Consider the following 26,719-nt stretch of genomic DNA (forward strand, 5'->3'; position numbering starts at 1 on the left):
ATCTGCTCTTTGTTTTCTCTCATTTCAAATGTTTCCCAACACATCATGTTTAGTGAGGTGTTTAAGACAGACTGAGAGATGCCGTTGGAGGCAATGTTTTATAGCACAGTTTGTACACTAGTTTATTGCCAAATTAAAATAAAGATGTAATCTGGCAGACTCAGCCTGCTGCTAAGCCTTCCTTGGGTGGTTTCCTGTATTGAGGCAAGAAAGTCAGGGAAAACTAGCAATGAACTAAAAGCCTGTATCTCCTTTTTCCTGTCTGTTCTGTTTCCAAATACAAAGAAACAAAACAACAACAAGAGCAGAATGTTCAGTTTGCCTACTGCTTAAATTACATTTAAAAAGAAACAACCAATAAATAAAAGAGCAAGATCTTCATGCTCCTATGATAAATGCCATGGATTTCTTCATGTGGTTCACAGGGATTCACTATGAATTTGAGGGGTATGATTTCCAAAGGCACATCCTCACATAGATCCTCAAGAGGTCAGAGTCTCATTCCCGTTTCCACGCTGGTAAGTCCTAGGGCAGGGTGTTCTAGCAGTAAGGCTATTTCTTTAACAACTTAAATGGGAAAAATAATTTATACTTTCCCCTTTGGTCCTTCTTGGAGAATCTATTCAAGAGAGCATTTAACTCTATGCAATAACCCCAGTGGTTGATTTTATATGTCAGTCTGAGTGGGCTGAGAAATGCCAGATAGCTGGTAAGCATCATAGCTAGGTGTGTCTTTGAGGGTGCCTGCACTTTACAGTAGCATCTGAATCAGCTGAGAAACCCCACCTCCCATGTGGGTGGACATCATCTAGTTATTTCAGCTTCCAAAGGGGGATTTGCTCTCTCTTTCTAAGCCAAGGCCTCCATCTCCTCTGCTCTCAGACACCCACATTCCTAGTTCTTAGATCTCTCAATTTGGGCCTGAACTTACATTATTGGCACTCCTCCCATCTACCCCCATCACCACCCAATTCCCATGCCTGTGGACTTGGGCTGAATCTCACCACTGGTTTTCTTCATTTCCTCCCAGCTAGCAAATGGCAGATCTTGGGCCCTCTCAGTCTCCATAACTTCATAAGCCAATTTTCATAATCGCTTTCTTATTGGTTCTATTTCTTGGAAGAACCCTGGCTAATGAAACCACCTAGATATTGAATATCACCAATAGATTCCTCCCCCCCAGGAAAAAAACTAAAACATCAAAATGTCCTAATTTTGAGAAATCTGAGGATACCATACCACATAAATTTATCCTTAATTAAAAACCACTTAAGGCAGCTAGAGGCGGGGTTTGGTGGTCCCAGGTGTGATTCAGCCCCATGGGGGGAAGAGGAGGTGGGTTTGAGCATGGCAGAAGGGGATACCTTGGTGTCAGTGGATTAAGAAATTTTGGGGAAGGTGCGAGGGGTGTTTTTCTGCAAGTACACTCAAGCTGAGGGTCAAAAGCTAGGATTGGTAGGCTGGGTCCAGAACACTGATGTGGCACAGTACAAGGACAACTGCCAGGTCCCATCTCCATGGTACCTCAGATGCAAGAATGGCTTGAGATAAGAGGAAGTTCCAAAGTGCACACTGACAGAGCAAATTTCAACCAGGAGAAAGTCATCTTGAAGTTGGATTACTCTGATTTACAAATTGAGAAATAATGGCCTGAATTTAAATTTTCCAAGAAAAACTCAGTTTGGGTTTTTATTATCAATATAGAACTATTCTGTGTTCAATATTGGAATTATTTATTTTTGTATGAGCTACTTGTTATTACATATTACATGTGTGATGGAACATAACTTTACATAATTCTAACCATAAAACCATCAGAAAAAAAAAAAAAAAAACCAGCCAGCCTCCCATGGAAGTGATGGGCAGTGAAACTCTAACTTGGGTCAGTAAAGACAATCTGTTCAACAAAACTCTTCGAGATCCTTATAATGCTCACATCAAAAAGCCTCCAACGAGTGTTCAAGGCATCCAAGATGAAACAGCAGGAGCAGAGCTATGGAACTCATAAGGGCTCTCTTCAGGCCAGAGATCCAAGTTCTGTCCTCAGGGTCTTAAAGAGTCTCACTTATGGAAGTACAGAAAAAACAATGTCAGGAGGTACAAAACAAATAAATATGACTATGTGTTTAAAGGGGGAGAAAGAAAGAAAAGAAAACGAAAGGAAAGGAAAGGTAAAAGAAAAGAAAAAGAAAAAGAAAACAGCATTAAAATAAAAAGAAAACAGCAAATATGGGAAGCCAGGAGAGACTGTTCTCAGGATAGTTCTGGAAGAGATGCTCCCCAAGGAGGCAGTTAGCTAGTTAGCTGGTGGTGATGTCAGCGCCTGTTCCCCTCTAGCTGATTCATTCTGTGGCTCAAACTTTGCAAGACTGAATCTTGGGCCCCCTTTGTATATTAGCAGATTACCCAATTTGTCCCCTGAGGATGACTTATCCTTCATTCTCTCTTGCAGAAACAGAGAGGTTGGCAGAAAACTGGCTTCTACCCATCTGTACACCTCAAATATCACCCTTGAAAACGAGAACCTATTGGATTTCATGGAATTGTTTTTGCATTCATGGGCCATCCACATATGATACCAATTGCTCGTTTTCCCTTTGAAGAAAAGTATGAACTTCTCACATTTTTGAATCCCTATCATCATATAGAACATAGATGGATAAGGCTTCATTTCAGTTCTAAAGGGTCTGTGGTGACAAAAGGTATCTTCTCTTCCAGACTTTCAACATGTGAAGCCAGGACTACCCATCTCCCTAACCTCAGCTTGACCTCAGTTCGTTCTTACATGAGCATTTTAGCCCTTGACATCCACAGCTCTGAACATATCACCCTGATCAAAATTCCCAAAGTCTGCTAATTAGGACAAAAAAAAAAAATTTATGCCTGCACAATCAGTCAAAAAGTGAAAATTAATCAAGATTAGGTTCTAAAAGAGTGTGTGTGTATGTGTGTGTGTGTGTGTGTGTGTGTGTGCGCGCGCGTGCACACAGGCATTTTAATTAGCTTTACCAAACTTCAGTTTTAGCCAAATACACAATCCTGTAAACATGGTTTTTGAAACTTTATATGATTATTTCTGACATTCCTCATATAAAAAATGTACCTCTCTCAAATAGGAATCTGATATATTCATTAAGGTCCAGGTGAAGTCATTTCATAGGACTTCAAATTTAACATATCACTAAATCTCCATCTCCTCAACTCGGGTACTAATTTCATAAATTTCATCCAGTCACTCTGATTATGCATCCATTATGCAAAAGTGAGGTTACTAACTTTTTGACCTCTCTCAGACATTGTGAAATTATATGTATTAATTAAGTTTTTTGATATGGTTATTACATACTGACATTACAACCACACAGAGTACCTAAAACATGTGGAGTCTAGTATTTGTGGTTTTATCAAACACATTGGAGGAGCATCTGCGATTATAATTACCCATACAAACATATATTAAGGCAAAGGAAATCAACACTAAAACTATTCACCACTAATGGCTGAGTTGGGATCACAGGCCACGTGCCCTACCTCCTGCAGGGTAATACACTCTGCCACAGGGAGTCAGGAAGCAGTGCTTGAAGTAATAGGACGTGAAGGGTTACATTTCTCCTCCAGCATAATTGCAAAGATGCATAGTTTTTACTTAGCCAGGTAAATCTGGCCTTCACTGTGCCTCTGGCATCAGGGGAAAAAATTAACCAACTGTCGAATAAAATTCAATAACCCAGTGGATTAAATGACTAATACTCTGTGTCCTGGGCTGCTCAGCCCTCACCTGTTAACTGAACCATCCTGGACCAGATGCACTGTGGCTTGACTCCAGGAACAAAATTGTACATTCTGTTCAAAGGGTACCCAGGCTGCTCAAGAGGAAAAAAGAAAAACCCAAAAACTACTAATTGTAAATCTTTTCTATTTTTAGGCATAATGTGCATTTTGTTTGGCAGTAAAGACACCATGAATAAAACTCAAAGCCTAAGATGTTAATTTGCTTCCTCCAAAATGCTCACATCAGTAGAGACCTTGGGAAATTGCTTACACCATTCCTCTGCCTTCAGAGAAAACCCCAAACACTGATGCATGCTCAGACAGATGAAACCCTGGAATCTCCTCCCAACTCAGGCAGGCAAGTATTTCTTTCAATATAAAAAATTTCTAAGACATGACTGCTCTAAAGTGACTCCTCAGAATGACTTCACTGATTAATAATACTTATCCTGTTTTCCCTCAGTTACAGACTCTCATATTTGCCTATGTATGTTGTTTTTTTTTTTTTTATTATTTAATTTAATTATATCTGCCATTGCCAGCCTTATATTCCAGCTGAGAATATAAGCTCCTTAAAATAGGTGTTATTTCCTTTTTGTAGTGCATAGGTAGTACAGAGTACCTAAGATACCATATGACATTTATGGGGCACATTCATGTAATAAAAAGCATAACCACATCTCATGCTTTCTAAGAAGAGGACTCCACTAATCTTCCCATTTAGTGAAGACAAGTCCTGAGGTAACTGGATTCTGAATAACGCTACCTGTGCACATTATTGTACTCTAGTCATTTCTCTCACTATTTTAGCAAACCCTTAGTGTTCTTAATCTTTTTGGAATTTATGCTTCCCTTTAAGATTCTGAGCAAAGCTATGAATCCTTTACCAAGAAAATTGATCACTACCCATATACATAAAATAGTCTTAGATTCTGTGGAGGTCAGTGGCTCCTGACAATCTTAGAGATCTGCTAAAGTTTGGATGTAAAATGTTGCCTAAAGGTCTGTGTGCATCCCAAAGGCAGGGCTACTGGGAAGTGTGGATATTTAGGAGGTGGGGTCTACTAGGAGGTCCTTAGGTCAATGTAAGGATGCTCTGTGGGGGCCCTGGCCACATCTCACACTTTCTTCCCTTTGCCTCCTTGCTGATGAGGTAAGCGATTTTATTCTGCCATACCCCCTTCCATAAAGTTGCCTTGCTGGAGGTCCAAAGCATGGGGACACTCAACTAGGACCTCCAAAGTAGAATTTCCAAAACTGTAAGTCAAAATAAATCTTGTTTATAAGTTGATTATCACAGTTATCTGTTACAGTGCCAGAATGTTCACTCACACAGCATCTAAGTTAAGAACTGCTTCTCCACAGTGTCTTGCTTAGAATCTAACCTGCATTCTGCATGCTGTTCAAGATGTTCATCTGGGTTAAGCAAGAAACGTGAGGTCCTCTTTGCTTCCCCATATCCCACTGGCACAGAGTGCAGGCTAGTGCACAGAACTGAAGCAGCACTGAGATGAAATGCAGAGGTGATTATCTAGCTCTCTTTTTCCCTGGAGATCTGAGCACCAATGTCTCCACCAGGTCATCGTGCTCACCTTTTGGTCTTGACTGTACGCCAGAATCCAGTCTTCTTGCTTCGGGTGGAAAAGCAAGCTCTGGATGTAAAAGTTCAGTCGGTACTTTTGATAAGTTGCCCCTTCATCTGAGCTGATCAATAAACTGCTCTCAATCTCCGGGTCTGTGAGTAACATGATCTGCAGGAAGAATGGTACGGGAAGAAAACAACCGAGAGGTTACAAACTTACAAAACTCAAATTGCGCCGAAATTTTGACAAGGGAGAGAAAAGGGGCAGGCAGAGAATTCTTGGCCAAAGAGCTTCACTCTGCTGTTTCCTCCACTCTCAGGGCCCAACACCACACAATAATGGGAAGTGAAAGGGGCAGGGGAATTTCTAAGGATGGAAAGGGAAGGGAGGACCGAGTTTCTTCCACAGGACTCTCACTTTTTACATTTATTTTTTTCTTTTCCTCTAAGTTCTTTCTTCACCTTGACATTTCCTTTGACTTCTTTAACGGCAGCGCTCCTTTGTCCAGTACCTTATGGGCTCCATTTGGGACAGTACCTGAGCAAGACTGGTAACTGTGCTTTGTGGGAATGGAGGACACAGAAAGAGGGAGGACTCCACTCTGCCTCCTTTTTTCCTTCCCTCTCTCATACCCCTTCATTTTGCATCAAGAGTGTCCCTTGTCATTCTACCCTCAACCGGATTTTCTGAGCCTTGAGTCAAAGCCTGGACTTTTGAAAGCTTTCTCTAGGTACACTACCTAGGTTATTTTATCCAACATATTTATCGCCTTCTAACCTCCTATGCAAGTTACTTATTATTTCATTGTTTATCTATAACCTTCTGCTAGAACACAAGATCCATGAGAATAGGGATATTTGTCTGTGGGCAAAAATAGGAGTGGAATTTCCATGGAAAGCCTACTTGTATTTGGTTGCCCTTCAAAAATTTCAGCCCAGGGGCTATAAATACGCAAAAATTTACAGCTTCAGATGCTTTGCACTCACTGGGATGCAAGCATTGCGAATAGTCCACAGTGGGAGCGAGATGGACGAGGTGGCCTGGAAGCTGCTTTCTATCCTCTCCTTTTATGCCTCCAGGAATGTATGATAAAGTGCCTCACTCGCCACCCTCTGTGGGTCTCCTTTCACTCGGTAGAAGTGCACACCTAATATCTCCAGACATGGGGCCTAATGCTACCCATTGACTTCTTCCCCATCAGCTTATTAATTGGCACTCTCTGAGTTTGGTTCAGAGAAGCAAGAAAGATGTGCTTAATGTGTAGCTGTATGAAGAGAAATCACTGCAGCCCAGGGTTTAAAGATTACCAGCCAAGGATGCAGCAGTTTCAGGAAGAGGGAGAGAGGAGAGAGAGTGAGAACAGAGCCATGACATAAAGCAGCAGACTGCCCAACAGACACATAGAGGTTTCTCAAGGATTCAGAGGCAATCATATTAAAACCTAAGAAGAGTTGGTGTGATCTTTGAAAGGGGTTGTGTTTCTCACTACAAATGGCGTAGAGTCTGTGTTCCAGACACATTGTGCCTGAACTCTATGCTATCCAGGATTAGTTAAATTTCTTGCTATTCTTCAAACCTCTTCTTGAAGAAGACAAAAGAGGTGAGGAGAATGTGGTGACTGTCATCCGTACTCCAGATGAGATAGGAAGCACACAAAACTGGAGACTAATCCCCTCTCATACCTTATTCAGCGAAGCCGCTGCCTGCCAATCATAAATTCTCACACAGTTATAGGTTTATGTGTCTCACATTCACCAAGTAGACAGCTTCCCTCACTGGATGGTTGACAAGAGTCATCAGGTAATCTTCTAAGTACAAACTCACATGGCTTCATTAAACACCAGTGCATGCATTAAGCAAAGCTGTTTAGATGGCTCCTAAATTCACAGAAACATTTCCAGGTGATTTCATATTTATTGGCACATAAAAGCTGTCATTCTTCAAATAACAAATAAGTCATCAAATGATCATATTGCTTTGTGTGTCTAACCACAATTAACACTAATTTATAACAACCTTTCACACTACTGCCAAAAAGTAATTTCCATGATAATATGAAGAGGCTCAATTTAACAGAGCATCTATTGTCTCAGACAAGGTGATGATTTTCTCCCTCCATTTTCCTAGTTATCTGCTGACCGGAATGTTTTCTTCTCTTTTTATTTCACCACCTGCTTCACCTGACAATTTCATAAAAATAAAATAAAATAATTAAAACTAGGCCTGCAGCATATACCCAATCAAGCTGATTTTTATTTATACTTTATTTTAAATATTTTATGTTCATCTAGACTCTAAAGCCATCAGACTGTGTAAAATATTTTGTGTCTAGATAATTGTGGGAAGATAGCAAATATTTTCCAATATATGGATACTTAATATAGCATAATTAAAATTAGTGTTTTTTTATTTTTATTTTTTTTTCTGAATGCTGAAAACAGACAGACCAAAATCCCACCCTGTCTATACAGCACTCACACAAAACCCTCCATTTGGGACTCGGACATTCGAGAAATGATGGAAGAGGATAGGAAATTTCTGTGAGCTTTACAGATATACCAGTACAATTCAAACTTTCTAGTAGTCCTTCTTTCAAGTTTCTGCTCAAATCTACTCAAAACAACTTGGTCAATATGGGTTCATTTTTATGTGGCCATTTTTTATTACACAAACAACTTGATTGAGATCTCAGTAGAATACAAAACAAAAGAAAAATAAATGGTATATGAGCCTATCCAGTTAAACTACATATGTTTCCTTCCTCTTCTTTAATCACATCTATATATCATATCACAGATAGAGATCTTTATTCTTATTTTTTTCATTGAATATCATGACCTATGTTCATTTGCAACTGAATCATAAGTGCACACAAGTGTGCACACATGGGCATGCCTCCTGTCTACAAGGTATTCCAATCTCTTCATCTCAACCTTTAACTAACTAGGCTATTATTGGTACAGTGGTTGAAATGTAGTAAATACTTAATTTCCCAATGATCCCTATTTTTGCTGGTTCAGGATGGCTCTCATTATGGTTTGGATACAGAAAATCTCCTCAAAAGCCCCTGTTGATGCAGAAATATTCAGAGGTGAGATGATTAGATTGTGAGAGCTATAACCTAACCAGTCCATCCTAATGGGCTGAACTGGGCAGTGACTGTAGGCAGGTGGGGCATGACTGGAGGAGGTGGGTAACTGAGGGCATGCCTGGAAGGTTACATCTTTCCTGGGGCCCCTTCCCCTCTTCTCTCTGTCTCCACTTCCTGGTCTGCCACAAGCTAAGCAGCTTTTCTCTGCTGGGCCCTTCCCTGATGATGTGCTGTGTCACCTTGAGCCCAGACCTATGGAGTCAATCATCGATGGACAGAGACCTCTGAAATCAGGAGCCCTAAATAAACTTTCTCTTCTCTAAGTTTTTCTTGTGTATTTTAGTCAGAGCAATGAAAAGCTAACTATAACAGTTTTCTACCCTCCCTTGGCTCTTCATTGACTTTGAATAAACGATGTTTGATTGCATTTAATCCTTTGTATTCTGGAGTATGATGTAACAGAATTTTAGAAGAACATAGGAAAAGGCATGAATCTAAATTTTACACATTCCCTAAGGGAGCTCCCTAAAAGGAGGGGTCTCTTTGCCTGGAACAAATCTTGTTCCATAGTAGGTCCATATATCTTTGTAAATGAATAAAAGGACGAACAAGTGAATGAGTTAATCCTTTCATGCCTGCCTTCTCCTGAAGGAACCTGCAACACCAGGACCCTGTAACACTGGGAGTCCAAGTCCTCCTGAACAAGTCTCCACTGTTCGATGTGGAAACAAGGTAGGTGAAGACAAGAGAAAGAGACTGCTTTTAACAGGAGTAATTATTCTCTGTCCAAATGAGCCCACGAGTGGTAAGGACCAGTTCACCTATGCCTTGGAGGGTGTGCAGACACTGCACAGACTGCATCTGCAGATGGATTGTTTTCCAATAAAGGCGACACAGCTCCCGCCACCCAACTCTAAGCAATCATCCATCATCCACTTCAGAAGGAGGAAGAAGCTTTATTTGCTTTTCCTCGAGGTGACAAATGAACATGAAATGCAATTTATAGATTTCAAATACGTCACTCCTCTCTTTCTTGGTAGTATTCCTTCTGACAGCTCAGTGTCGTCAAGAATTAAATGCGTCCTCACTCTCTCCAATTTGCTCTAGATTCAACAGATGGCCACATGATGTAATTCTACAAATGGTTGGCAAGCAACTCTCTGATCCTTCCAGGTGTCTACTGTGGACCTTTCTCCCAGAGGAATCATTTAGCTTTCCAGATTCCTTTTCTAGGAGAAGGTTCCAGAATTCCACCATTTACCTCTTTAGATAAGGTGGAATTAACACAGAGCACTTCATCACCTCTCTGTCTATATGTTTCCCACCATTTCTTTGGTCCTAATGCATTTTATGCATTGTTATGCATTGTTATTATTTTATGCATTGTTCATTGGCTCATTTCTCTACTCTTTGTCACTCGTGGGCTGGAATCAAAGCAAAAGTAATGTCCTGCTGATGCAGATTTCTCCCTCCTCTCTCTCTCTCTCTCTCTCTCTCTCTCTCTCTCTCTCCTTTGCTCAAGGCTTAACTCAGCTCCATTTGTCCACATCACAGGTGCATAGTAAATGCTTTTCATAATGGTAATGACAATGACAAAGAGAAACTGCAACAGCAGCAGTTATCTGCCTGCTTTATTCAAAAAGAAATGGTTCTATCTATAAACAGAATAAGAGGCTATTTGCAAGCCTTTGGCCTCAAAATTAAAAGCAAATTAGGCAAAATGTAATCAGAGCAAGGAAATAATTTGCTGACCAATGTGGGAAGAAAAGTGCCTATTCCCAATGTGGGCCAAGTGTTCATCCTTCCCAGACGAGTGGACAGTGAGAGCAGTAAGAGCTTATCAATTGCCAATTGTTTGAAGGGAAGTTACAAAGGATCCCAGAATGGGCCATGGGAAGGGAATCATTGAAGTACAAAAAAAAAAAAAAAAAAATAGTTAAAGCAGGAGAGGAAGGTGATTAAAAGGAAAAAAGTGCCCATGAAGCACACATTGATTGAAATGAGTCTGTGGAAAGATGGACACAACGTAACCACTTGTCCTAAATCCCTTCTTACCAAACTCAGTGAAGCTCACCTAATGCACCATTTTAGTTCATTAACACAAAATAGTGTCATTCAATACTAAGAGACCGAACATTTGGGCAATAGACCATCTACTTGTGACCTGATAAGTGATTCAGCAAAATTGCTGAAAAACTTTGGCATTATAGTCTAAAGAGTTCATTGGTAGAGTTTATTTTTAAACGGTTCTTTCCTTTATAATGAGGGCCCAAAGAATTCAACATTTTAGGGGAAAAAAAATTTTCAAGGAGCATACAGTACAATTTGAGTCCCTCACATGAATAGGAGACCCTACCTATTCATTATTTGCAACTATAATGAGAATTCAATTACTCCACACTCCTTTGTCCAGTCCTATGGCATTGCTAAGAGACAAGTCAGTTCACCAGAAATGAAATATATGGGGTACACTCCTTGGAAGATAATCCAAGAAAAAAATGTGTAGGGCATCTCTTATCTCTTGGAACTACTGAACACTGTCCTCTCCTTTGAGACATCTTAGAAAATCTCAAACTTAACAACAGTATGTTACTGTGAGAGTGCTTCTGTTGCTGCAGGCAGCACTGAGCCTGCATGGAGATGCTTGCTCCTGCGTGGGCAGATTGATGTGCAGACCAAGTGTGGGTGCACCAGAGACTTGCATTCTGACTGCGGTAGGTGTCTTCACCAATAAGTGCACTTCATCACTATTGAGAAAGGAAAAGAATGTGCTCAGCGAACGCCATTCAAACCACAGACAGAAGGAAAAACAAACTTTAAGTCTGTTCTAGGAACTAGCGTTAGGGCTTGAGTCCAAAGACCTGTACTTGAGCTGCTTCTCTGCCACATCATCTGTGTCACTTTGAATGCCTCATAGCTCACCTGATCTTTGTCTGAAACCCAGTTTCCTCCATGAAGGCTGTGATACCATGTACTGAGCATAAACTCTGTACCAGATTCTACTAAACCTTGGAAACATAATTATCACATTCAATTGTTTTACAAAACTACTTCAGTTGGCTGTTATTATGTCCATTTGAGAGATAAGGAAATGAAGTTTAGAGACATGAGGCTCAAGGCTATACAGCTAGTCAGGGATAAACCTGTCCATGTCATACACTGCATAGGTCTGTATGAAGGTCAAACAGGATTGTCTCTATGAAAGCAGGGTTTGGTTTTTGCAAAAGTGACTATTATTACCTCGCAAAGGATGGCACATTTGGTACTATATGTTCTACTAAAATATGATAGTCCAGTTTTAGGAAAGAGAGGGGAATGAGAAACCTTGTATTGCAAATATCTCATAAAAATATTGCCAAGCTAGGAAACAGAGTGGGCAATAAAGAACTGTATACAAGATAAGAGAGACTTTCAGTAACAAGATGCTACTAAGATATTCTTAGAGAAAAAGTTTTTTTTTTTTTTTTTTTTTTTGCTTTAGAGTCAAAATACCCAGTTTATGCCAAATTTTTCATACTGGCCTTTGCTTCCTCTTTCTTGTCCTTCACCACTACTCTCCTTAAGACTGATTTTATGTTTTATCATAAAATAGATAAGAGAGTGATAATGATACAAATGTGTAAAACACTCTGATCTAATGATAGCATTGGTGGTTAAATCCACATTTCCCCCATGCTAGTTCTCAAAGAAGTTTATGCTAAAACCAATAAGAATCATTACAAGTAACTGTTCTCCTAATAAATGCAGCCTATGTCTAATTGGCCTCTGATAATATAGACTCATTTTGCTGGAGAAATAGCTATCATTATACTAGAAAGATAGTGGAGAATATGGAATATTGATTAATTTTTAGCATTGAATCACTGGTTTAAAAATCCAAACATGGTATTTTAGAGGAAAAGAATGATGTACAAATTCAGGGGATATTTTCATTATTTTAGTCACTATGGAAACCAATTAAATATCTTGAGAATATTTGATAAGCCTTAAAAATCCCAGCATTACTCACTGCCTCTCCTCAAATGCAATCAGAACACACTTCCATGGTCATTACCAGTCCCACAGTAACTTCTCTCCTAAATCCCCAAAGATCTATAAATGCCAAAAGGTTACATCATTTTAAAATGTTCGCTGCTATCAGAGGGAGCCATGATGCTGTGAGGAATGGGCATTCATCTTCTTTGCTCACGAGAAACTTTACAAGAAATGATGTTCATTTAATGATAAGAAATCTCTTTATTCCACCCGAAAAGATAAAGGAAAGCAGGTGGGGAGGAAGGGAGGGCAAGAAATAGAAGCTATTGGTGCATTTCAACACGGTTTCAGGGGAGGGCAACTTCTCTTAAGTAATGCACTTGATTTTAGAGTTCTAGTTTGAGTAAGTGTCGAGTTGAAAGTCAGAAATGCAAGGAAAAGCCCACAGGAATACATGTTTTCTAAAAATTAGAGAATAGAATGTACCCACATTCTTCATCCTATGCTCTATTTGTATCATCTTCCTGACAAGTATGTTTTAGTTTTACTTACTGATATTAATGCTTTGCGGTAAACTGGCAAACATATGAGACTGTATTGGGGAAGATTAATGAACCCTCAACCACATGAGACCTTGCTAATGTGCTTGGCTATTAAAGCTCTTATAAAAGGACTGTGGGAGACCACCAGGGGTTTTTTCAGAGAGGATTTGCAGATTGGTGAAGTGAGAATCCTTCTGTGCTCCACTTCGGCACTCTCAGGAAGATGGGGCTAGTGTGGGTCCTACAAGAAGAGCTCCTGTTAACAGACCTAGCTCATGTAAATTTTCCTTCTTTCTCCAGTGATTTAATTGAAGACATTGATCATCTCAAGTTGTTTCTGAGAGATAAAGAAGGATGAATGTGCATATGGACATGGCCCTGAGCGTAATTATCTGTCACTTTTCCTTTCTTCTTTTCCTTCGTTCAGAGAGGTCATATTGGAGCACCATATTTTTTAGGATGATTTTGTTTCCATCATTTCATTCTTAGGCAGTTCAGTATCTGGGGCTAGTTCTATCTTTAAATACATATCTCAGAATGAGTAGAACCAACATTTTTTTCTTAAAGAGAAAAGAATCTCTATTACACTTATATATTGTTTAACAAAACGACCTTAGAAAAATGGCTCAAATCAAGCATTTTGTTTTGTTCATGATTTTGCAGCTCAGATCTGGGAAGCACTCAACTGGGTAACTGGTCCCAGATCTACATTTCAAGTATGGTGGCTAGCACTGGATGCCACACTCGCAAGCTGGCTTCCTTACCATATTTGGCCTTGTCCTCGTTCTTCATCCCTGTGTGCACCTCAGACACCAGGCCCCTTCCATGTGGCTTGATGTCACATTTTATGGCAATTTCATGGGTGGCCAAACTTTTTAAATGGTGCCTGGCTTTCTTCTGCATAATTGTCCCAGGATGAAACAATTAAGGGGCTTCAGAAATCTCAGGAGACCAGTGTTGCCACATTCTTTCAGTCAAATAAGTCACTGGTTCTAGGCCGGTTTTAACATGAAGGAGTAAAGTAGATTCTTTCAAGGAGAAAGAGTGTGTGTACTCACACTCACACACATACATGCACAGAGGGATGGCATATTGGAAGTATGTGACCACAACAATTTTCTGTACAATTTGTCACTTAATTTTTTTTAAAGGAATATGACAAAAGAGTTGTCATCATAGTCAGAATGAATAACAAGATGTTCAGAATCACAACATACCTGGAACACAAATCTTGAGACTGTCAGAATTTCCTCTGGGTTCAACTATGAAAAGCATGGTTACCCTAAAGGCTGTAAAATTCTAATCTGGTAAAAATTCAAGGTGAGTATATCTATTGAAGACAAGGTGAGTATATCTATTGAAGAATGTTACTTTTAGTTTCAAAGACATCTGAAGACCCCCAATTAGGAAATTCCTCTCTGTGGGTTTTTCCAGGTACATGAATTGCCCAGACTTAGAGGGCTAGATTTGTTAAATGTTCATTAAAGTGTGCCTAAGTGATTTCAATAAAAGGGTCTATATGTAGACATTACAATTTCATCTTTTAACTAAAGGTTCAATACCATAAAAATGCTTTTCTTTATAGCAAATTATTCTCGTTTCTCTGTGTTCACAACAAAAGCACCAATAAAACAGACAGCATATCTTAGCAACTGGAAACAGAATCCTTAGTGCATTCTTCAGTGGCTCATCAAATAAAGTTACTGACTTTTAATTAGTGTTTCACCAAAAACAATGAGAAAAGGCTATTTGGTTGGAAGGTGAATAGTAAATGTACCCCAGAAACACATACTGAGTTCGAATTCTATCAGGTCCAAGTCCATGTAAAGGTACTTTATTTTATGTTATTTTATTTTATTTGCATTTTGCCGTGCCGCTCAATCCTAGTGGTTCTATGCCAAACCTATAAAACACTTATCTGCTCCAAGTTATCACCAACCAGGAATCCACACTTTAAGAAGATAACCACAAAATCAGCTCTCTTGACTTTTGTGGTATTTCTCAGCACACTTATGAAAGTATTTTATGTTCAAGAGTAACAAAAATGTTGCCTTCATCAAACTATTGCAAAGAACATGATCTTTCAAATACCTGGGCTAATATGGTTCATGTACCTATTCACAGTTTTGCAAAGGATAGGATCCTTAATAATCAGAGTAATTCCTGACCAAGGTACAGTCATACAATTCAATTAGAAAAGTGCTGATCTATTCTGTGACAGTACAAATGCATTTTCAGACCAAGGTTAATATTTATGATGGGTTGAATGGGCCTATAAAGATACTATCATTTAAAAAGTTGGCCAATCTTGATTCAGAGGTTACCTTGGACATAGGAAAGAAGGTTCACAGTTTGGCTCTCTTTGAACACTTCCTAGACAAGGTAAACATATGTCATATGTTGCTCTGGGAAGTTCTGGCTTATTCTTATTGTGCTCTCCTAAATATCATTATTGGCACTCAGATATTTATGGTTTGGATGGTAAATTATTTGAATATCCTAATAATAGATTACTTCATCTGGCACTCTCAGAAAATTGCTCCCAAATGTGAACTTTCTAAATAACAGAGCACTAAAAAAATAGTAACTATGTTTCATTAATGAACAATTCCTCAAACTCATGCATGAATCCATGATATTTCTTAACAGGGATTAGATTACTAGATATCTTTCACCTTTCTCTAAAACTCAAGATTACATAAAAGGACATCTCAATTCACTATAATATAGCACTGCCTTCTGGAACTACTGAATTGATCCCCTGAATGTGAAATAGTTTTATTCAGCTTGAATATTTTCCCTGTGCCATGCCCCACCTACCCCTCTTATCCTTTCCCTGTCAGACAGGCTCCCATAAACATAACAGAAACCTCTTTTCCACATACATGCTAAATTCTTATGCTGATATACTGTGTTTAAATTAAGACAAAATTTCAACGCAGTCAACACCAATTTATGTTTTTCTAAAAAAACTTAAATATCTTTATCATCAAAATGGATCCATATCTGCAAAAAACACATTGGGTGGCTATTTCCCCATTCTTAGACATGCCTGATTTTCACATGTATGGAGCACCGCACATGACTGATAGGTTCCTTCCATAGCCCCAACCAATTACACACTATTCTGATGGCCCCACTTCCATTGTATCAGCCTGGAGCTTAGTCTTGCTACTGGTGAGTTCCTCAAATCTGACCTCTCCACAATCCATAAACAACTGGTACTGGACCTAATTCCTTCAATTCTGAATTGAAGGAAAAAGATAGACAAGGGGCGTTCCTGGTGATAAAAGACAGTTGTTTAAGTTACCTGTCATGTGTCTAGCTTTTGGTAAATGTGGATGCCTGTGTGAAAAGATACAACAATTTTGTTTCTTTTAATTTATTAATCTTATTAGCTTTAAAGTTTAGGAATTACATTCTAATACAAGCAAGAAGAAATATCTGTTCAATTACTGACATTTTTGAGGAATGTCTTCCAAAATGTTCACAGGTAAAAGAAAAGATAAATCACAAATGTCACTAAGTCAAGACAATTTTCACTAATATTGTAATGTTGGTTTCTCTAACATTTGTTCCTACACAGACATACACACATGTACATTAACATTTGCATGTGAAGTAAGAAAGAGAAGACCAAGCAAGAGATAAACACAGCAAAAGTATCACATGACATTTTCTGTTTTCTTCCTCTGCTTTCCCTGCTTTAAAATAACATTGCAAACAATTTTCAGATCATTAAATATTCTTCTGTGTTATCATTTTTCATCAATGACATAGAATTTGATTACATGGGTATACTACTATATAATTAACTTTGTATTAGAAGTTTCCAGTTTTCACTAATATAATCTTACAAGCTAACATAGATTAATAGTTCTCTGCAGCAATTATTATTTCTTCAAGTACTTTCCTAGAGGTAAAATTTATGTATCAAATAAGAGGAATTCTGTAACTGCTTTCTATATAGGCTACCAAATGTCTTTCCAAATAAGAATGTACTAATTTAGTTCTATGAGTGGAACTTTAAAGTACTGATCCTAGGTTTTATACTTTTATAATGATATTTTCCAAGATGACTGGGAAAAACTATGCATTTGTGCCAATACACATTGATTTCATTTCTAATATTAATGTTTTTTTTTGGTTCCTTTTCCTCTTCCTTTCATTCTTTTTATAAATAATGTGTGTATAGTCTCTTGAATAGTCTCATTTGATAGATCACCAGATCATATTATTTCTCCATTTTAAAACATAGTTATTCCTCTTTTTTCATTTGTAATATGGTTTAGGCACATTTTCTATTTTCATGCAGATTTCTGGAAGAAGGAGATAAAGTAGTGTTCTGCATGTATTACACACACACACACACACACACACACACACACACACATGTAACCCCAGATGAGATTCTCAAGCTTGAAGACAATGAAGAGATTAGGAACTCTTACCTCCAGATATCAGTAACTGTTCTGTGAATAAAGAAGCTGCACAAAAACACGATTTCTTCAGTTTTTACTATGTCATCAATTCATAGTCAAATCTTTCTTGTCACTCATTTATCATACATTGTAAAATGCTACAGTGTAGCTCTTTGCAGGAGAAACTCAAATTTGTTAAACTGCTGTTTAAGAAGATTTTCTACTCACATGACATTTTTCATTTAAGCATTACACAGTACTTTGTAAATGTTAATTAGGGTATTCCAACTGGAAATTGAAGCAAACCTCTAGAGAATGAAATTAGGCATGGAGGGGAGCAATCAGTTCTCCAAGATAATTCCAGAGCATCGTTGGCATTTCTGTGGTTCACACCCAAGAACCTCAAGCACACATCCCAGTCACTAGATCACATAACACAAGGGTTTCCTACCCAGTGAGCATGGGTTTAGAGTGGTTATCAACCAAACTTTTAAATCTATCTAAAACACCAGGGAAAAAGCAAAAAAAAAAAAAAAAAAAAAAAAAAAAAAAAAAAAAAATTATCTCATCGACATATTTACATTCATTTTATAAAGGAGGCACTAAATTAAATCTTAAAATTTGCTTTATCTATAAGATATTTCAACAAAAATATAGAAATACCTTCAAAAGACAACAACAACAAAATATTTGAATACTTTCTCAGGCAGAAGAAAGAAAGAAAGAAAGAAAGAAAGAGAAACTTTGAAACAGACGGTTTTCTGAGAGACTTTTCATTCCTGTGGGATTGCCAGATGTTCATCATGCACCCACTCATTTCTTCTTTTTCCTTCTAATTAACTTCAGCAGTTCTTAGCATCAAGTCCCTGTGCTAAAGACTGGGGATTAAACTGAGAAGGAGAAGCTCAATGACTACAACAGGTACTGCCAAAGAAAGAAGAACATTCATTGGAAGAAACACAGTGTGGAGCTATTGGAATGTACAAAGTTTCATGGCGACAGAGAAAAGCACTTTCATTTCATCCCTGTTGTTAGATTGAGGGATGGAATGACAGAGTATCTGACATAAAATGGAATTTGGAGGATGTGTGTATATTTTTGATAGGAGCTTTCCACTCTTGTGAAAGAAGTATCTGAGAAAAACAACTTAAAGGAGGAAAGGTTATTTTGTCTTATAGTTTCAGAGGATTCAGTTCATGGTCAGCTGGCTCCCTTGCTTTTAGGCTTTTGGTGAGGCAGAAACATGGCAGAAGCATGTGGTGGAGGCAAGCTGCTCACCTCATGGTAGCCAGGAAGCAGAGAGCCAGAAAGGAGACTGGGGACAAGATTTACCATTCTAGGGCATGTCCCCAATGGCCTACTTCCTCCAACTATACCTCACCCCCTCAATTTTCCACCAGTTCCCAACAGAGCCACCAGCTGGGGACCAACTTTTTAATACATAAGTATTTGTGGGTATTTAAGACCTAAACCATAAGAGATGGGAAGGATTTCATGGCACAGAATCTACAATGGGAAGGACAGAGAGGGGTAAGCCTACTTTGCATATCCAGGTAATAGCAAGTTCCTCATTACAGCAGAATAATCATGCAAAAAGGAGTGTGGCACAAATAGTACCTATTCAATCTCCAACAAATTCTCAAGCCCCAGACTGCAATTGCCACAAAGGATACTGTTAGACTGAAAAGAATGACTGCAGAGAGAGATCATTTTCCTTGGCAAAAACACAATGAACCTTAGGTGCTAAAGTGTCATGGTCCACAGGGTGACTGACCAGCACCCAAGTTCTGTCTCATGTAAAGAATGTTGGCTTACACATCAATGTTCATAGCTGCTCAGTTCACAATAGCCAGATTGTGGAACCAAACTAGATGTCCTTCAATTGATGAATGGATAAAGAAACTGTGGTATATATATATACAATGGAATATTACTCAGCCATAAAGAATGATAAAATTATGGCATTTGCAGGCAAATGGATGAAATTGGAGAATATCATGCTAAGTGAGATAAGCCAATCTCAAAAAAAACCAAAGGACGAATGATATCGCTAATAAGTGGATGATGACACATAATGGGGGATGGGAGAGGTTAGTGTTAGGGTTAGAGTTAGGGTTAGGGAGGGGGGCAAGAATGGAGGAAGGAAGGACTGTATAGAGGGAAAAGAGGAGTGGGAGGGGTGGGGGGAAGGGAAAAAATAACAGAATGAATCAAACAACACTACCCTATGTAAATTTATGATTACACAAATGGTATGCCTTTACGCCATGTACAAACAGAGAAACAACATGTATCCCATTTGTTTACAATAAAAAAAAAAAGAATGTTGGTTTAAAGAACCCTGTTGACCAGACATTTTCCAATCATATCCAGATAGAGTAGGCATGACTCCCATATGACCATAATCCACAAGAGCTCTAGAGCTGCTCCAGAAGAGTCCTATGCCTTCCTCTTTACAAATCCACATCATCCTCTGTTACCTCCCCACACTAAAAGTAGGAGTTGGTTGGCATTTGTCATTCATACAAGGGAGAGAAGCATAAATTCCAAGCTAAAGTAATATAAGTAATATATTCTTGTTGATGTTCCGAATGAGATAGCAAACGGTAGATTAGGAGGGAAGAAAGCACATTAAACACTGCTGATCTCTCTCACCTCCCACAATTCACAGGCTCTCTCTCATTTTCTTTTTTCCTTGGCATAAATAAGCTGTGCCCAAAGAATCCCTAGTGAATTCACTCATCTGCAATTTCCTCTTCAAGCCAAGAGGTATTTGAGTTGAGATGCCTGTAGGAACCAGGATCACAGACATCAAATCCCAGTTATGCCCAGGTATGTGACTTTGGGAAATCACTTATTTCATGATGTAAAAATGGAATGGGGCTAATGATCTTCCATTCACAGTGTAAGGGATCACTATGATTAAATGGTGCCAAACGAAGAAGCATAGCATTATCCAAGTGAAATGCATTGTCATAACACCTTAAATGTTCAATATTATATAAATTTGAGGAATGCCAGAATATTTTTATGAAGGTTCTCCCCCGACCCCAAGTCTCCAAAGAGTGCATCCTAAAGCAAAGAAAGGAAGATACATTCGTCAAAGGTGTTTAGAGGCACGACCCATCTCTGTCCATGAAGCTTCCAGGGAGCTAAGGTACTGAGGAACACACTTCGGAGACTAAGAGTCAACAATATACATTTCTGATTCAGCAAATGCTAAACACCTGTTAAGTTACTCTTAGCACTGAATCTAAAATTTCTGTGCTTTTTAGATCAAAATCAGTAAAGCGGTATTTTCAAATTGATCTGTGAGAACTTGATACAAAATAATAAGAATGGGAGGGACTGTGGTTGTGGTTCAGTGATAGAGGGCTTGCCTAGCATGTGTGAGGCACTGGGTTCAATCCTCAGCACCACATATAAGTAAGTAAAATAAAGATATTGTGCCCATCTACAACTAAAAATATATTTAAAAAAAATAAGAATGGGAATAGTGAGGAACAGACCAGTTGATGGTCCTAGCCCCAAGTGTGTTAAGGATGCTTTGTACTAATGATCTTACTTCTATGGCAAGATTACCAAATCCATATCATTCAGAGAGTCTAGGACTTTCCTGTTATCTTTGATCTTTATGGACACCAAGGTGATTGTGTCATACACACACACACACACACACACACACACACACACAACACTAAAGTTATATAACAAGATTAAATTAAGAAAATTTACTATGAATACATGATTAAGAAAAAGGTTCCGTGTTCCCAATAAGGATATTCTGTAAAGATGGATCAACCATCCAAGAGGCAATGGTGTAAACAGTGGGCGATGATGGGGAGAAGGGTTCACTTCTGCCACTGTCTAGTTCTAGGGCATTGGGAAAGCCACTTAATCTCTGTAAGCCCAAATGTTGTCATCTAAAAATGTTGGGTTGAAAGAGAAAGACAGTTTCTAGTGTCCCCCACATTATATTATTTTTGCTGGGGTGAAAGATAATATTTTAGTGAGGTTATGGTAAAATGAAACTGGAGAGAATCATATCCTATATACCTGAAAAAATGCACAAGGGTTGCTTGCTAATTAAAAGAGGGTTGTGTTGGTTCTCTGTGGAAAACAAAGAATTTCTTCATTTATATGTTGACTGTTCAGATTTTCTGAAATCAAGGTAAACCAATGATAAAAAGAATTTAGCAGCTAGCAAGTGTGTGCTAAATGGAAGCTTCTAGTTGCAGAAACTTCAGCATGTTTCTAAATCTAAGTTTGCAAATTTTCAAGAAGATGTAGATCTTCTTGACATACAGCATTTCTCACCAGTCTCTTTATCAAATTTGTTTTCTCCCTGAAGGTAAACTCTTTTAGTGCTGCATTATACTCATAAGCCCCGACCTGCCAAGGCTCCATTGGCAATGGCACCTAAAAGATTATATTTACTTCTTTGAGCTAAAATGTAAAGGTCACTTTGTTTATTAAAGCTAAGCCTTGGGGTTAAATATCTTTTTTTCACTTTTCGTATCTGGGGTAGGAGACAGGATGGGAGACAAGAAGATGAGAAAGGAGAGGAGAAAGAAAACCTAGAGAAACAGAAACTTTTATAGATTAATTAATCTGAAATTTTGTTCCCTGGATCCTAACCAAATTTAACTTGGCTTTTCCATAGTTAACTAGAGATTCCACTTCCAACCAAGAATAAATCATACCTAGAAGAGGCAGTGCCTTTCTTATCTAGGATAACACTTTCCTCACTGATACATCATCTTCAAAAGAGTTTCAGTAAGATTTTCTACCAGGAAAAAACATTGCCACTTTGCTCTGGCTCTTCTTATCTGCTTAAAGAGCTTCAAACGCTTCCAAGTATTTTGGAATTTATAGGCGATGGGATCAAACCCAAATGTTCACTATTCAAATATGTCATTTGACTGAAGGATACATTCGATACATTTTTCTCAAGACTGAATATTAACCTCCACGATGCTCTTAGGAATCTCAACCTCACAAACGCCCCTTTGTAGTTCAGTGTCTATATGGATGTGATTTCATGGAAACAACACATATTTTATTCTAAACTCCAAATACAACCATTTTCCAATTTAGACTCTTGCTGAGGAGGTTTTTGGCTGTACTAGAGTATGTGAAACACAGAGGGTAGGAACAAAGAACCAGGTGCATCCATGAATTTTTAAAACAGGTCTGCTGAAAAACATTCAAAACAAAACCCCTCCAACCACCCTTGGGGTAAAACATCAATCTGAATGTTATCCAGCATCATCTCTGTTATGTGTCTACACTAGCTCCAGACAGATGGCCAATTTGCTTCTACCACCTTCCGTCCCTGCAGCCAGCTGCTCCCGGGTGACGGTTTTCACAGGCTGGAACTGTGATTGTGCAGGTACCCAGGGAGCAGCACATCCCCAGAGTGGCCCAGGATGCAGAAGACAAAGCTAACTCTCACAATCCTCCAAAATAAAATTTTAAGAAAGAACAGTAGGCACACATGGGCTAAGACGTACAGCTAACTTCACTTGACTTTTCTTAAAAATATGAGGTACTGTGTCTTAATGCTCCTACAAGGGGAATTGTTTTCTGTCACCTTATTCTTCCATTTCCTACAAGAGATCCTGGGATGCTTAGTTTCATGAGTGGATCTATGTGATGAAAAGCAGACCTGTTACATGTATTTCCACAATAGAACATTTGGGAACAGGATCAAACAGGTCCTTACTGGGGAAATCAGAATTGCTCACCTGCCTTATTTTGCTTCAATGTGAACAGACCAGGCTTGTAATTTCGATACCCCAATACAATTAGGTATATTGTCTCACTGTAATTTACCTTTGGTCCATGGTATCTTCTCATACTTTAGCTCTAAGCTATGGTTCCAATCTCTCAAATGACAAATAATAATGTTCTATTAATAAATAATTAAATGCAACATTAGCACTCACACTACATAGCAAGTAATCGGTCACTTGCAAGCAGCATTTTGAAAAAATTAAAAAGTATTCTCTAAGTAGCACTTACATAAAACCAACATGTGAATATAGACTTCTTTAAGTCAGTACCTCTGTTCTGTAGAGTATTTCTAGGAGTGCACACAAAACCATTCATGAGGGTTGCTGTGTTTATGTTTCATAGTTCACCAAAAGATATCAACATTGCAGACTGAGGGGCCAGAAGTAGGTTTGATCTAGATTAATCTTGAGAAGAAACCTGAAGTCTCTCATGCCTTCACTGGCCTGGGTGAGAAGATCCTCCTCTGTCCTTCAGAAGTCCCCTGGGTGTAATGCTAACCACAAACCAATTACTTTAGGTCATTACTGCTTCTTTACTTGTATATCTCCTGTACCAGACTGGAGTCTTCATACCAGAGGCTAAATTACTATCTGTAGGGCCTTCTACAATAGGTAAGTTGTTAATCAATGCTTGTTCATTGAATGGATGATAACAAAATACTTTAAAAATTTTATGACAATTTATTCATAAATTAACTCACTAAACATTTATAAGAACACTAAATATTCACATATTATCACATTACATAAAACATGCTGTTGTTCATAATTTTAAGGCGAGCAGGAGGGACAGGGGAAAGGGAAAGGAAAAAAGAAAGATATTAGAGAAAAAAGGAAAGGGAAAGAGGGAGAAAATCTCTAAATACCATTGTTTGCAGCACTAAATAAAATCCCTATATATGTTTAATTTATTAAACAAAATTAATCAATGCTTTTTATTATTATTTCATAGTAAAAGCAAACACTTAACCCTTACCCTATGCTAGGTTCTATTTTAAGGACTTGACATATATTAACTCATATACACCAATACACTATTGGGGAGATACTATTTGTATTGCCATTGCACAGATTAATACACTGAGGCACAGAAATGTTGCATGACTAGCCCAAGATCTCACAGAGAACAGTTGATCAAACAACTATTTTATGTAGGCAGTTCAGCTCCAGTGTCAATGTTCTCACCAATGATACTGTATCTCATCTTAAATTTGTAAGCATTTATTAAGCACATTCATTTATAAATTTTCAAGTCACTAAGTGAGGCATGTGAGGCATCTGCTTGTCTTCACAATTGCCTTATGTTGTCAGTTCCTTTACTGAGGACATGCTCTCTCTTCTAGAGCAGAAAGCAAGCACCTTGAGGTATAGAGCCCAAAAAGGTCATGCATACTGTAAAAGTGCAGAGTCAGAAGAAATGTTTGAAGATAGTGCAGCCCCAGAAGCTACTATGGGGGAGACAAGGTGCATTTGAGCTTGACTTCAGGAAGACCTGAATGTAGAGTAAAATATGTGTGATGAAATGAATGCTTTGCAAAATTTGATTTCATAAATAATTATTTTAAAAACGGTACTATATGTTGGCTTGATGAACGTGATAACAGGAAGGAAGGACACAGGTTTCACACAGGAATGATCTTATCCCTTCTGATTAGGAGGACTGGCCACTTCTCTTTCCACCTGATCACAGTCAACCTACAGTAAAGACCACTGGCCCAACCCTCTCTGCTTACCAAAGCAGAATCAGATTGCAAGAAAAATACCATGGTTTAATAATGAGCTTTTCTTTCTTTTTTTCTTTTTAGTACTGGAGACTGAACCCAGCGTCTCACACAGGCTAGGTAAGTGTTCCACCACTGAACCCCAACACTTTTTTTTTTCCTTTTTCTTTGATTTTTGGAGATAGGACCTTGCTAAGTCACCAACGCTGGCCTTAAACTTGTGATCCTCCTGTCTCGGCCTCCTGAGTAGCATGAGTAAAGGTGTAGACCACCTCTCCTAGTATGAAGGTAGTGTTCTTGGTGAAAAAGATTGATGATGACACAATTCCTCCTCTAAAATTGCATGTGTTTACAAAGAAGTAAATTTTACATTATAAAAGGAACAGATAAATGTTTGGAAAATGAGGAATCGTGTGGAAATATGCAAATTAGGGACATGTAATCACATTTATTAGTGTATTTATTGAAAGAAGTTATTTTTTTTTTAACCAAAGTTTGGTCACCCCCCCCCCCACACACACACACACATACACACAGAAACACACAAAATTTTCTTCAGGCCTGGCACCAGTTTTTGCTCTCACAATCCTCTGTGCATTTGAATGATTAGATTCTGTCTTCAAGATAGCATGGCTGGGGGTTGTTAGAAGCCAGTTGTTCTGGGTACTGGTAATACTCAGTGTCTCCTCTCCCCACATCTATCAGCTCTTTAGGCCTCGTTATCTCAATGACACATCTTGGCCTCTCTCCAACTTGTATATTGTTTATTGATTGATGTGAATAATGTAGGGAGAGTAGAACATTCTCTGAAAGTTATGAACAACTGATAAAAGAGGTTCTGAATGTACTGGCAGCCAGGATCGTAACAGGCAAGGGATGGAAGGAGATAGATTACTGTGCATCTGCTCCTTGGCTCCCATTCTGGGCCTGCAGCAGAGAATTGCTGGAGAAAGTTTCCTATTACAGCTGATTTCTACAAGGATATTTTTCATATCAAAATCTCCAAACATCATACTGAACAGATGAATCCTGTTGGTGAAACTGACATGCAACCATTGAAAAATCAGTCTGTCTTACAGGTTAAATTTGAGAAGGATATGGGGTCAGTTTGTAGGGAGAGCAGGAAAAAAAAAGGCATTCCAAAACCTGAGTGTTTTATTAGAAAGAGGAAGTCAGTTGGGCCAGGCAGAGATGATCTAAACAAGTGGATAGAGAAACAAGAGTGAAAAACTATGTGTCATAATCGTTGCATTGAAGAAAATCTCTTATTCAAAATAGAGGACACTGTGCTTGGGGACAAATTTGGCTCCTTGCCATATCAGATGCAGTTTGGAAATATAATTAACAACTGTGTATGGAAATAATTAATCTCTTGCTCTTGGGGAAAATTTATAGTGAAATGTTGTTTTTCAGAATAGACAATGGGGGATTGTGTTCTGGAATTCAGACATCTGTACATGCTATGTGAGAAGGAGAAATCTGCAGGTAGTGATACCATGGGTCCAGTGCCATGTTTCTTGGGTACCTTCTGGAATAAAAAATGGAAGATACTCCTTTTTGCATCCTGCATAGCCTCCACGCTTGACCATCTCTGATTCTCTGAAACAAACTTCTGATCCTGCCCATTTTCTGCTTAAAATTTCCAATGCATCATTGTTCCTTTCAGCATAATATTCAAACTTCTCAGCATGATATACAAAACCTGGTAAGATCAGAACTCCCTGAGCCTGGAGCTCCTCTTTCCCACTACTGTTTCCTATCATCCCACTCTAAGAAGAGGCGATTTTTCTTTATTTTTCCAATTTCATTTCTCTGTAATG

The 26,719-nt window shown here is 38.5% G+C and overlaps 1 protein-coding gene and 1 pseudogene across 6 annotated transcripts in view; one reads left to right on the forward strand and one right to left on the reverse strand.

Annotated features, from left to right (window-relative positions):
• Sorcs1 (sortilin related VPS10 domain containing receptor 1) overlaps positions 1-26,719 on the reverse strand; it is a 470,846-nt gene that overhangs the window by 170,280 nt on the left and 273,847 nt on the right. For all 6 annotated transcript variants that reach the window (XM_047552963.1, XM_047552962.1, XM_047552961.1 and 3 more), the window contains exon 4: positions 5,364-5,522. In XM_047552963.1, the coding sequence (XP_047408919.1) occupies positions 5,364-5,522 (159 nt within the window). The remainder of the gene's footprint in view (positions 1-5,363; positions 5,523-26,719) is intronic.
• Positions 1,348-1,646, forward strand: LOC124984870 (acylphosphatase-1-like; annotated as a pseudogene).

The sequence above is a fragment of the Sciurus carolinensis genome, chromosome 5, assembly GCF_902686445.1.
Source record: "Sciurus carolinensis chromosome 5, mSciCar1.2, whole genome shotgun sequence".
NCBI classification, from domain to species: Eukaryota; Metazoa; Chordata; class Mammalia; order Rodentia; family Sciuridae; genus Sciurus; species Sciurus carolinensis.